Genomic DNA, 12578 nt, shown 5'->3' with positions numbered 1-12578 from the left:
TCCAAGAGTCAAATCCTGAAGCACAGATTTTTTTTTTTAATTTTTCAAAACCACTTTCTTAAGGTTTTAACATACAAAGAGCTGTACCTATTTACTGTACAACTTGATGGGACTTGCAAATTAGTATGCATCTGAATATCATCACCACAGTTTATACAATAAATATATCCATTACCTCCTAAAACTTTCTCCACCCGTCTCTATTTATTAATTTTTGGTGATAACACAATGAAAGATCTCCCTTCACAGCAAATTTTAAGTGCACAGTACAGTATTATAATCCTAGACACAATGCTATAGAGTAGAACCCTTTAGGATTGATCTGGAGCACAGATTTTTATACTACAGGAATAAGTAAACATTTCTCGTTGGCAAAAACGTGTTGATTGAAAAGGTTCCTATTTTGATTAATAAAGATATGTTCGAGCTTAGTTATAATGATTTAAAATTGATGGTCCAAAACCACAATTACATTTGCACCAACCTAATATAAATGTTAATCATTATGTATCTTTTAAGTTTTATAGGTCAATTCTTTCAGATTTTATTAATTCCTTTTAAAGATCCATCACACAGTATGGCATATTTGATGTACTCATCCCCATGCAGGTAGGCATTTAGGTTATTTCCAGTCTTCTCTTTCACCCTTATAAAGGCTGGGGTAATAATCATTCTAGATTTCAGGGCACACATGAAACAATTCTCTAGGCATGTTCACAGAGACAGGCTTGCTGGGCCACAGAACCTAAGCATTTTCCATTTTACTAATGTTGTCAAATGTTCTCTGAAGTGGTTGTGGCAATTCCCCAACCTCCTTTCCCTCAGCAGCATGTGAGAATGTCATTTTTGCTCACACGTCTTAACTGTCCAGGCAACACTTGGTATTGCACAGGAGAAATCATCTCTTACTGCTGTGCCCATTCGCATTTCTGAGCATCCAGACTAATTCCTCCGTAGACTGCTTGCTCATATCTTATGTCCACTTTTCTTTTTTCACTGGGTCATGTGTCTCTTTTCATGAATACGTAGGAGCTCTGTACATATCTGAAGAGCATTTGTCTGTATTATGCAAATACCCTGAACTCCTCAATCTATTCTCCTTTATATTTGCCTAATAGTTTCACATTTTCCTTTATAGTGCTCTTCCACATTTAGGTCTTTATTTGGAATGAAATTTTATGTACTGTGTGAAGCTGAATCAAATTTTATTTATACTGCATAGAAAGTCAATTCATCCCAGCAAAATTTATGTAACAGTACATCATTTTTCCTACTGATTTATGATAGTCTATCTTTCAAACAGCAAGCTGCTATCTGTTCATAAGCTTATTTTTGGATTCCATCCTGTCGCAATAGACTACATTTATTATAACCTCTTAATATGCCTTGATATGTGACAGGAAAAGTACCTTCTCTGTGTTATTGTAGACCTTCATATTTCCATGTTAATGTCAAAATAAAAATGTTTCCAAGTTCTCCGGAGAAAAGTCTTATTGAGCTTTTAATTAGAAATGAACTGTTTATGTATTAATATTAGAAAAACTAATCTTTACAATATTAAGGTTTCTTCAGCATAAATGACATCTCCATTTATATTTATTGATATATAAATATATATATTATTTTATATCTTAAAGGATTTATAATTTTTCCATGAAGTCCTTAAGTATCTTTGTTAGGTTTATTTATTCCTAGATTCTTTATAATATTTGGGAGCAGAGAATGACTGAAGCGGTTTGCCATTCCGTTCTCCACTTCAGTATTCTTGCCTTGAGAACCCCATGAACAGTATGAAAAGGCAAAATGATAGGATACTGAAAGACGAACTCCCCAGGTCAGTAGGTGCCCAACACGCTACTGGAGATCAGCGGAGAAATAACTCCAGAAAGAATGAAGGGATGGAGCCAAAGCAAAAACAATATCCAGCTGTGGATGTGACTGGTGATAGAAGCAAGGTCCGATGCTGTAAAGAACAATATTGCATAGGAACCTGGAATGTCAGGTCCATGAATCAAGGCAAATTGGAAGTGGTCAAACAAGAGATGGCAAGAGTGAATGTCGACATTCTAAGAATCAGCGAACTAAAATAGACTGGAATGGGTGAGTTTAACTCAGATGACCATTATATCTACTACTGCGGGCAGGAATCCCCTAGAAGAAATGGAGTAGCCATCATGGCCAACAAAAGAGTCCGAAAGCAGTACTTGGATGCAATCTCAAAAACGACAGAATGATCTCTGTTCATTTCCAAGGCAAACCATTCAGTATCACAGTAATCCAAGTCTATGCCCCAACCAGCAACGCTGAAGAAGCTGAAGTTGAACGGTTCTATGAAGACCTACAAGACCTTTTAGAACTAACACCCAAAAAAGATGTCCTTTTCATTATAGGGGACTGGAATGCAAAAGCAGAAAGTCAAGAAACACCTGGAGTAACAGGCAAATGCGAAATGAAGCAGGGCAAAGACTAATAGAGTTTTGCAAGAAAATGCACTGGTCATAGCAAACACCCTCTTCCAACAACACAAGAGAAGACTCTACACATGGACATCACCTGATGGTCAACACCAAAAAACAGACTGATTCTATTCTTTGCAGCCAAAGATGGAGAAGCTCTATACAGTCAACAAAAACAAGACCAGGAGCTGACTGTGGCTTAGATCATGAACTCCTTATTACCAAATTCAGACTCAAATTGAAGAAAGTAGGGAAAACCGCTAGACCATTCAGGTATGACCTAAATCAAATCCCTTATGCTTATACAGTGGAAGTGAGAAATAGATTTAAGGGCCTAGATCTGATAGATAGAGTGCCTGATGAACTATGGAATAAGGTTCGTGACACTGTACAGGAGACAGGGATCAAGACCATCCCTTGGAAAAGAAATGCAAAAAAGCAAAATGGCTGTCTAGGGAGGCCTTACAAATAGCTGTGAAAAGAAGGGAGGTGAAAAGCAAAGGAGAAAAGGAAAGATATAAGCATCTGAATCCAGAGTTCCAAAGAATAGCAAGAAGAGATAAGAATGCCTTCTTCAGCAATCAATGCAAAGAAATAGAGGAAAAGAACAGAATGGGAAAGACTAGAGATCTCTTCAAGACAATTAGAGATACCAAGGGAACATTTCATGCAAGGATGGGCTTGATAAAGGACAGAAGTGGTATGGACCTAACAGAAGCAGAAGATATTAAGAATACACAGAAGAACTATACAAAAAACATCTTCACGACCCAGATAATCACAATGGTGTGATCACTTATCTAGAGCCAGACATCCTGGAAGGTGAAGTCAAGTGGGCCTTAGGAAGCATCACTATGAACAAAGCTAGTGGAGGTGATGGAATTCCAGTGGAGCTATTTCAAATCCTAAAAGATGATGCTGTGAAAGTGCTGCACTCAATATGCCAGCAAATTTGGAAAACTCAGCAGTTGCCACACGACTGGAAAAGGTCAGTTTTCATTCCAGTCTCAAAGAAAGGCAATGTCAAAGAATGCTCAAACTACTGCACAATTGCACTCATCTCACATGCTAGTAAAGTAATGCTCAAAATTCTCCAAGCCAGGCTTCAGCAATATGTGAACTGTGAACTTCCAGATGTTCAAGCTGGTTTTAGAAAAGGCAGAGGAACCAGAGATCACATTGCCAACATCTGCTGGATCATGGAAAAAGCAAGAGAGTTCCAGAGAAACATCTATTCCTGCTTTATTGACTATGCCAAAGCCTTGGACTGTGTGGATCACAATCAACTGGAAAATTCTGAGAGAGATGGGAATTCCAGACCACCTGACCTGCCTCTTGAGAAATCTGTATGCAGGTCAGGAAGCAACAATTAGAACTGGACATGGAACAACAGACTGGTTTCAAATAGGAAAAGGAGTACATCAAGGCTGTATATTGTCACCCTGCTTATTTAACTTATATGCAGAGTACATCATGAGAAACACTGGACTGGATGAAGCACAAGCTGGAGTCAAGATTGCTGGGAGAATTATCAATAACCTCAGATATGCAGATGACAACACCCTTATGGCAGAAAGTGAAGAGGAACTAAAAAGCCTCTTGATGAAAGTGAAAGTGGAGAGTGAAAAAAAAGTTGGCTTAAAGGTCAACATTCAGAAAACGAAGATCATGGCATCCAGTCCCATCACTTCATGGAAATAGATGGGGAAACAGTGGAAACAGTGTCAGACTTTATTTTGGGGGGCTCCAAAATCACTGCAGATGGTGATTGCAGCCATGAAATTAAAAGACGCTTACTCCTTGGAAGAAAAGTTATGACCAACCTAGACAGCATATTCAAAAGCAGAGACATTACTTTGCCGACTAAGGTCCGTCTAGTCAAGGCTGTGGTTTTTCCTGTGGTCATGTATGGATATGAGAATTGGACTGTGAAGAAGGCTAAGTGCTGAAGAATTGATGCTTTTGAACTGTGGTGTTGGAGAAGACTCTTGAGAGTCCCTTGGACTGCAAGGAGATCCATCCAGTCCATTCTGAAGGAGATCAGCCCTGGGATTTCTTTGGAAGGAATGATGCGAAAGCTGAAACTCCAGTACTCTGGCCACCTCATGTGAAGAGTTGACTCATTGGAAAAGACTCTGATGCTGGGAGGGACTGGGGGCAGGAGGAGAAGGGGATGACAGAGGATGAGATGGCTGGATGGCATCACGGACACAATGGACATGAGTCTGAGTGAACTCCGGGAGTTGGTGATGGACAGGGAGGCCTGGCGTGCTGCGATTCATGGGGTCACAAAGAGTCGGACACGACTGAGAGACTGAACTGAACTGAACGGAAAATGACATTTTTTGGTATACTCTGTTAATAAGGAACCTGCACCTGTCTAGAGAATGATATATTTTCAAGGGACTTCAAGTTCTATATGTGAAGTTTTAAATTTTGTACTTTTAACTGAATATAAAAACCATGAACCATTCTGTATCATCCAGATGACCTCTTTTTTAATGCAAGATGGCCATTTAACTTTAGTACCCAAGTGTGCGTTTGTGTTTAAAATCTTGCCAGTAATAACCAATCTCCTAGAATGACAACATTTAACTTATGTGTGTTGATGAGCACATCTATGGCAGTTTTAAGATTGGGGTCTCCTAACATCAAAATGACATTTAATCAACCTATGTATTCCATCATATTCATGTTGAATTCTCTTAATAGTTTACAACAGAAAAAAACATTCTCTTTTGCAAGTATAAGCCTTAACTGAAAACAGTTTCGTATGAGTCTAAGTTATTTAATGGATTTGTGCTTTAACTAGACATCAATGAAAAGACACGTGGCTTCACAATGACGTAACCCTTTACATACTGCAAGCCTGCAGACCGTATGGATAACATAATGCCACATGAGCATCAAATGACATCAAGGGATATGGTATGTATGAACGAGTCACAACAACCACATAAGAAACAATCAGAAGAAATTGAGTTATCAGAGCAGTGAGCAGAACAGACTTGCTGAAGAAAATGAGGAAGCAGCTGTGCCACTGATCAGTACTGTTGTGAGCGGTAACTTACACTGGAAAATTTTCTCATTACATAAAAATAATGCTCATTTTGTAGTTTTGCTTCTATTTATTTTATAAATGTGCTTAATTTTATGCTTGTATAAAAGTATCAGAAGTGTAAACTTAAGTTCTTCTATAAACATTTTACACCCAGAAGCCTGACATTTCAGACTGTCAGCATTCAGACCCCATACTATCCCTTCACCTTCACATCTATATATTCTCCTTCAGGGATCATGTGCTCTGCTCCACATGATTATTTAAAAAAGAAAAACAAAAAAGATTCTTAAAGGAAAAAAAAATAATTATTTTCTAAGTAAACATAATTATCTTGACTGTGTAAGAGACCTTCATTTTCCTGTTCTGTAAGATCAAAGTTCACCCAAAGTGAACCCAGTGGATAAGCCTTTTTTCCTAGAGGTGTGTGCCAGGTATGACTCCGCTTTTTTCTGGACCCCAACATTACCTTCTATGGCATTCACAATCTCCATACCACATATTTACTTGTAAAGTAATCTTAACTCCCTTACTTTATTCTAGGTTTTATGAAGAAAAGAACTGTTTCCTCATTCTTTATTATAAACACAGCATATTCATATAGTATTTTCATAATAAATATTTACTGCAGCACAGTAAAACCATTTTGGGTATCTACCCATTTAAAAATATACTAATGTATCCTTACTAAGTTATTTATAATGGATACCAAATACATTTGCAATCTGTTGGTAAAGAGTTGTTAGGTCTCACTGTTGCTAAATTTCATCAATTTCTTTTAAAAGCAAACTAAAGTAGAATTAGGCTCAATAAAGACAAATCTATTCTTTATTACAACTTTAAGTGATAGAGAAATTGTGAGGGAGAGGCAGTAGCAGATTAACAACTGGGGAGGAGCTGAGCGTAGTTTTTAGCTGAGCTGATCAAAGGTATTACAGCTATATCTCTTCCTTTTTTTTTTTTTGCCAGTAATTTTGGTATATACAATTCTCAATGTAAATACATTCAGATGACTGAATATTTCTGTGTCTCAATTGTGATAATAAACAATATTATTCAATACATTTTTAACCCAAGATACAAAGAACACTTTATTACCAAATATAACGAAAGAATAAGAAACTCAAACTACCCTGTCTAACTAATCTTAGAAAGAAATAATTAAGGCAGAAAAGGTTCTAGTATGATTTAAACACACCAAAGTCAAAAGCTGAATATTCAGCATTCTAAATTAAGGATATGATACTGAATAACTTCAAAATATTCCAGAAACATTTAAAACATACCTGTCATCCAAAACAATAATAATTTCACCATGTTTAAAGGTGAGTTCATTGTCCTCAACGGCTTCAAAATCATATAAAGCTCTCACTTTCCTTGCAACTTTATTATTTGACTGAATTTCTGCAGATGGATATAAGGATTTTGTTTCTGTGTGCTGCTGCTTCTGCTCTTGCAATGATAATTCAATAGCTAGTTTGAAAAATTAAAATGCAAAAAACAAGACAGCCAGTATTAACTCTGATTTTTTAAGAGTTTAAAAAGAAATATTACATAATATACTATTTAATAAGAATAAATCAAGTGAATGTTATTTGTCCAGTTAAATACTAAATAGTTAGCTTTTGTAGGGTGGGGGTGGGGGGCAAAAGGGGACAGGGCAGACAACTATGACATTTTTGAAAATAAAGTTTTTGCTCATTCTTTAATATCACAGTCTGTCATATACAGCAGCTATTATTTTTACAGCAAACAGATTGTGACATTATAATATGGGTAGCTTTCCATATAGGACAAGTCATGAACATATTTCTGTGCTTGACTCATAACTTTGGCATTAAAGGAAAGGTGAAATGTAATCTCTTCAAAGGTAGGACACTAAAAACTATTACTGACAAGATTATGAATTCAATTAACCTTATATCATGTCAGTTGTCTCTCTTAAGTTTTCAGACTCCACTAATTTTTAGATTTGAGGTAAAATACTACAAGTAAACTCAGTTTTATTTTAATTTTTATTTCAATAAATCATTCTGCAAAGATCAGCAATACCAAACTACATGTGCTTGATCCTTTACCTTTAGCTATATCTTCATCTTCTTTGTTTTTGTTCGATGACGTGCCGTTCTTGGCAGCAGCTGAGACCGTCTGTAATGTATAAGTAAAATGAACACAACTACCTTTTCAAAGAAAACACAAGCTCTATAATTACTCACACATGCTAATTTAAAAAAACAACTAATGTAACTAATGAGTTTCACTTAAAAGTGAAGGTCTTTATGATAATTTTAAGTAGTTGTTTTCAAATACTAAAACAGAACATCAGAATTTTCAAGAAAATATGAAAAAAATCACAAAAGACATGAACTGGCTTACAGTTTGCATGAATCTTAGTATCTGACACAGAATCTGGCATGAAGTAAAGTACTTAAATATACATCTTTCCTGACTGCACTTCCTGATCTCGATGGTCCAAAGTCTCTAATTCAGTGAGCGGTGATACGCTGCTGCTAGAGGTGCGGGGCTACAGGAGAAGAAGCAAGAAGCCAGGATAATGAAGAAGAGCAGAGGCGGGACGCAGACAACAGGGGCAGCTCTAGGCACACATGCTAACCCCCTTCACTACTCATTGTGTTTGAATGGCGGTGACTCTTCAGACACAGCAGAGGACTAAGGAAGGTCATGCTTAAACTTAAGGGCATGGAAGACAGAGATGTCCAGGGTTCCGAACCATCAAGCAGTTTTTTCCGAATCATCAACACAGATTTTTGAGAATGACTTGCAGAAAGGACAGAGCAAGGAAATGCTGGCTTTGTATTACTTAAAAGACTTTTATTTTTAAAATTTATTTTTAATTGGAGGATAACTGCTTTGCAATGCTGTGTTGGCTTCTGCTGTTTATGACAATGTGAATCAGCTATAAGTATACATATATTCCCTCCCCCTTGAGCCTCCCTCCTACCCCATGCCCATCCCACCCATCCACGTCATCACAGAGCACTGAAGCTGACTCCCTGTGCTACATACAGGAGGTAGCTGCTTCCTGCCAGCTACTTATTTTACACATGATAGTACATATATGTCAATGCTACTCTCTCAATTTGCACCACCCTGTGTTTCCCCACCGTGCCCACAAGTCCATTCTCCATGCTTGCAACTCTCTTCCTGGCTTCACATACGTTCATCAGTACCATTTTTCTTGATTGCATTTATATGTGCTAATATATGATACTTGTTTTTCTCTTTCTGATTTATTTCACTCTCTCTAACAGGTTCTAGTTCATCCACCTCACTACATTCTACTTTGAACCCACAGATCTGATCAACTAAAAAGGTTCTGTTTGTGTCTTCAGTCTATGGTCTAAAATTGAAAAAATGCACAGTTCTCTTAGTTTCTTTCCCTACCCCATATCCTGAAAAAACAAGAGACACTGAGAGCAGAACCCAAGATACAGTGTTTTTCCCCACAGACCAAAATACACCACGGACTCTGGGATCATTATCCCTGCCTCCACCCCGGTCCTGCAAAAGCTGTCCCTGTGTCCTCAAATAAACTTCTAGCCTTACAGGCCAACCTGTAAAAGGCCAACCATTTTATACATACACTAAAGCACATTCCAGGCATGTTCCCTCTTCAACGGACAGGCCTCGAGCTTTCTCAAGTCCATGAAGTGATTCATGTCATTCCTCCCTTGACAACCTCTTTACTCCTCTTACATACTGAATTGCATTCCAGCCTAAAAATTCTACTCTTCATCTTCTTCACCATCCCAGTCTACAGTTACCTCTTCTTCCTGGCATCTAACTTTTGCACCCCCCATCCATCTTTGTCACTTATAATCAGTTATTTTTCACATATATAAAGCTACCCTTTCAATTGACTATAAATACCTTGAACATAAGGGCTCTCTCACACATCTATGCCTTTTGCATGACTCTAGATTCAGAGTCGCATTAAACAGATTATTTATGGATGACTCACTTCTCAAAGTTCTCATGTGTAGAATTCACTCAACAATTACAGGCACTGCTCTAGACAAACTCATGTAGAGTGGAGGTGAGTAATGACTAAGATAGACCTTGCCAGCTTTGAAATAAGGTATATACCTTCAAAATACTATAGTATAGGGTCATCCATGAATCTGAATGAATCTCTTACCTGAGAACCTGATGGAGGAAAAGTAACTCCTTCTTCTTTCATAGATTTAATAGTTGCAGATATCAGACTAAACTGAGGGTCCTTCTGAAATTCTTCTGACCATTCTACCATTAAAGATTTCAGTTTTTCACATACTTTAGGATGAGCCTTTTAATGAAAAGGCAAAGAAAACAAATGGTTAAAATAAGCACTTGAATTATTTAACAAAGAGAATTACCACCAAAATTCTCTAGTTTTATGAATATCCACAAGAGTCCAGCAAACCTTAGTTTAGATGAGCACTCGATAAATACCTATTTTAATATATACTTGTCCCTTGGAAAATTACCCGTTTTGAACATTAATGTTTATATCTTACACAATGACAATGAATCTGTCATATTCAGAGATTATTTCATGTTTTCCTAATATTCTCAATATTAGATTAAACTTTTTATATCAACTAAAGTAAAACTCTGAGATTTTTGTCACTAACAGTATGAACACAGTATACCAGAGTTTCTATTACAAATAAATCAATAACAACCCCATCACAAAGACCCTCTCCACCTTGTTCTAAAATAAAGGCCTCCTTTGCTCACCATCTCTACTGGGAATCAGGACAGAGTGATGGTTAGTTTGGATGCTGGTATCACAGACACTTACATCTGAACTTCAGCTATGCCACTTATTAGCTGCATAATCTTAGACAAGTTACTCTTAAGTCTCAGTTTCTCCATCTATAAAATAGGGATGACCTGGAAATCTACCTTTTAAGAGTTGTTAAGAGCATTAAACAAGATAGCATACATAAAATGCTTAAAGCAGTGGCTGCTAACCCTCAATAAAGATCAGCTTTATCACTTATATATATGCTTTAGGGAGGAAAACAGTTTTTGGTGCTACAAATGCAAACAACAAATTTTAGAACAGAAAGTTTGTTTTGTTTCAAATTTATCTAAAATGATTTCACTTACAACTCTACTAATGCTATAACACAGCTAAAATAACACAGCATATGTATTTTTCAATGACTCAAATTTCTTTCCTTTTTAAAATTTACCTTATTTTTTATCACAGCACGTACTTCTGTTGCAAAATCACGGGAACAAACTTCTAAATGAAATATCTTTCCACAGTTTGCCACACAAGCCCCAAGAAGCTATTAATTAAAATAAAAATCAATATACAAATGTTGAGATGTAATCTTAACTTAATGAAACAAACACATTTAAAATTTGGGCCAAATAATAACATGACTTTCACTTACAGTTAATGCCTGCAGAGCAACATGAGGAACTTTATGATTTACCCTTTTCATTATGGCTTTTAGGCAATCTTTTGCTCTAAAAAAATGAAGAAAGTTAGGTATTCAGAATTTCAATTCAAGCATTAAATACATAAGGTATTCTATGATCAAATAACTTTAAAAGCTATTTGGTCATACAATACCTTATATGTACACCTGCAAATTTTACTTCATTAAAGGAATAAATCTATCAAATGATCTTACACCTTTTGCTCACAGACTTGTAGAGGGGAAAAAAATGCTTGTTGCAAAGGCTGTGTATCCCCAAAACCAAAAATCAAAAAGGTCAGTCAACACAAGAGAACAATATCATAAAAATTATCTTTACATTTAAGACTGACAGCTTTCAGACAGCAAATTCTTATCTTGTGGGGAAAAAAACTAGCAAGACATAATCTCAAATGATTTAAAGTATAACCATGCATGAATAAACTTCAAAAAGCTGTAACAGTAAAACAAATGCTTTCATCAGTCTTCTAAACCTCTAATGTATAATCAGTTTAATGTCCCCATTCCATCCTCAAAGCACTATTATATTCACTTTTTCATCATGATTTATTGCATTTATCTATTCATTACTGAAAGATTTTTTTGAATATATTATATATTGTTATATTTATCTACCTCATTAATAACATGTCTAAGTCACAGGGGAACACCCTAAATAATTAAGTCTATTCATTGTTAACATCTGTCCCTATTGAATCAAGGCATTATATATATATATTTTTTTTTTTTTTTTTTTTTTGAGCTGTACCTTGAGGCTTCTGGGATCTTAGTTCCCCAACCAGGGACTGAACCTGGACCCCCAGCAGTGAAAGCACAGTGTCCTAAGCACTGGACCACTAGGGAATTCCCTGTATCAAGGCTTTAATTATACATTTTAATATTTCAAGTTTTCAGTTATGGTTCTTTCAGAATAAGATTAACCACAGAAATTCAGCCAGTAGCATGTCTTTACTTTTACTCCCAAAAGGAAACAGTAAAAATCCTGTTTCCTTCCAGAATTATATCAGGAAAAGAGAGAGAGATTATTAAGCTCCTAGACATTCACTGGGCATGACTGGCCATCTTACCCATTAGGAGTGCTTCCAACTTTGTCACATATGTCCATAATAAGACTCCAATCTTCTGTAGTATTGTACTCATTTGTAGCCTTTTCTATAAGAGATAAACATACAAAAGAATCAGGATGTCTTACATAATAATAAATCCAGGAAAGACATAAAAGTATCATGAGAAAAGAAACCAGTTACACACAAGGAAACTCCTATAAGACCATTAGCTGATATTTTGGCAGAAACTCTGCAGACCAGAAGAATATGGCGTAATATTTTCAAAGTGATGAAAGGAGAAAAACCTACAAACAAGAATACTACAACCCACCTGAAAAAAAAACAAAAACAAACACTCTACCCAGCAAAGATATCACTCAGATTTGAAGGAGACAGAGTTTCATAAACAAGCAAAAGCTAAGAGTTTAGCATCATTAATACGTGGACCGTGAACTTCCAGATGTTCAAGCTGGTTTTAGAAAAGGCAGAGGAACCAGAGATCACATTGCCAACATCTGCTGGATCATTGAAAAAGCAAGAGAGTACCAGAAAAACATCTATT

At 36.3% G+C, this 12578-nt stretch overlaps 1 protein-coding gene across 1 annotated transcript in view; it reads right to left on the bottom strand.

The window, feature by feature from the left end:
• STAM2 (signal transducing adaptor molecule 2) overlaps nt 1-12578 on the bottom strand; it is a 33361-nt gene that overhangs the window by 15538 nt on the left and 5245 nt on the right. Inside the window, exons 2-7 of the mRNA XM_052653038.1 lie at nt 12038-12122; nt 10923-10998; nt 10716-10814; nt 9674-9820; nt 7593-7662; nt 6801-6987 (exon numbers count right to left, since the gene is read on the bottom strand). Coding sequence (XP_052508998.1) covers nt 6801-6987; nt 7593-7662; nt 9674-9820; nt 10716-10814; nt 10923-10998; nt 12038-12122 — 664 coding nt within the window. The remainder of the gene's footprint in view (nt 1-6800; nt 6988-7592; nt 7663-9673; nt 9821-10715; nt 10815-10922; nt 10999-12037; nt 12123-12578) is intronic.

The sequence above is a fragment of the Budorcas taxicolor genome, chromosome 2 (assembly GCF_023091745.1).
Source record: "Budorcas taxicolor isolate Tak-1 chromosome 2, Takin1.1, whole genome shotgun sequence".
In the NCBI taxonomy this organism is placed as follows: domain Eukaryota; kingdom Metazoa; phylum Chordata; class Mammalia; order Artiodactyla; family Bovidae; genus Budorcas; species Budorcas taxicolor.
This window is presented reverse-complemented; position numbering and strand designations above follow the sequence as displayed.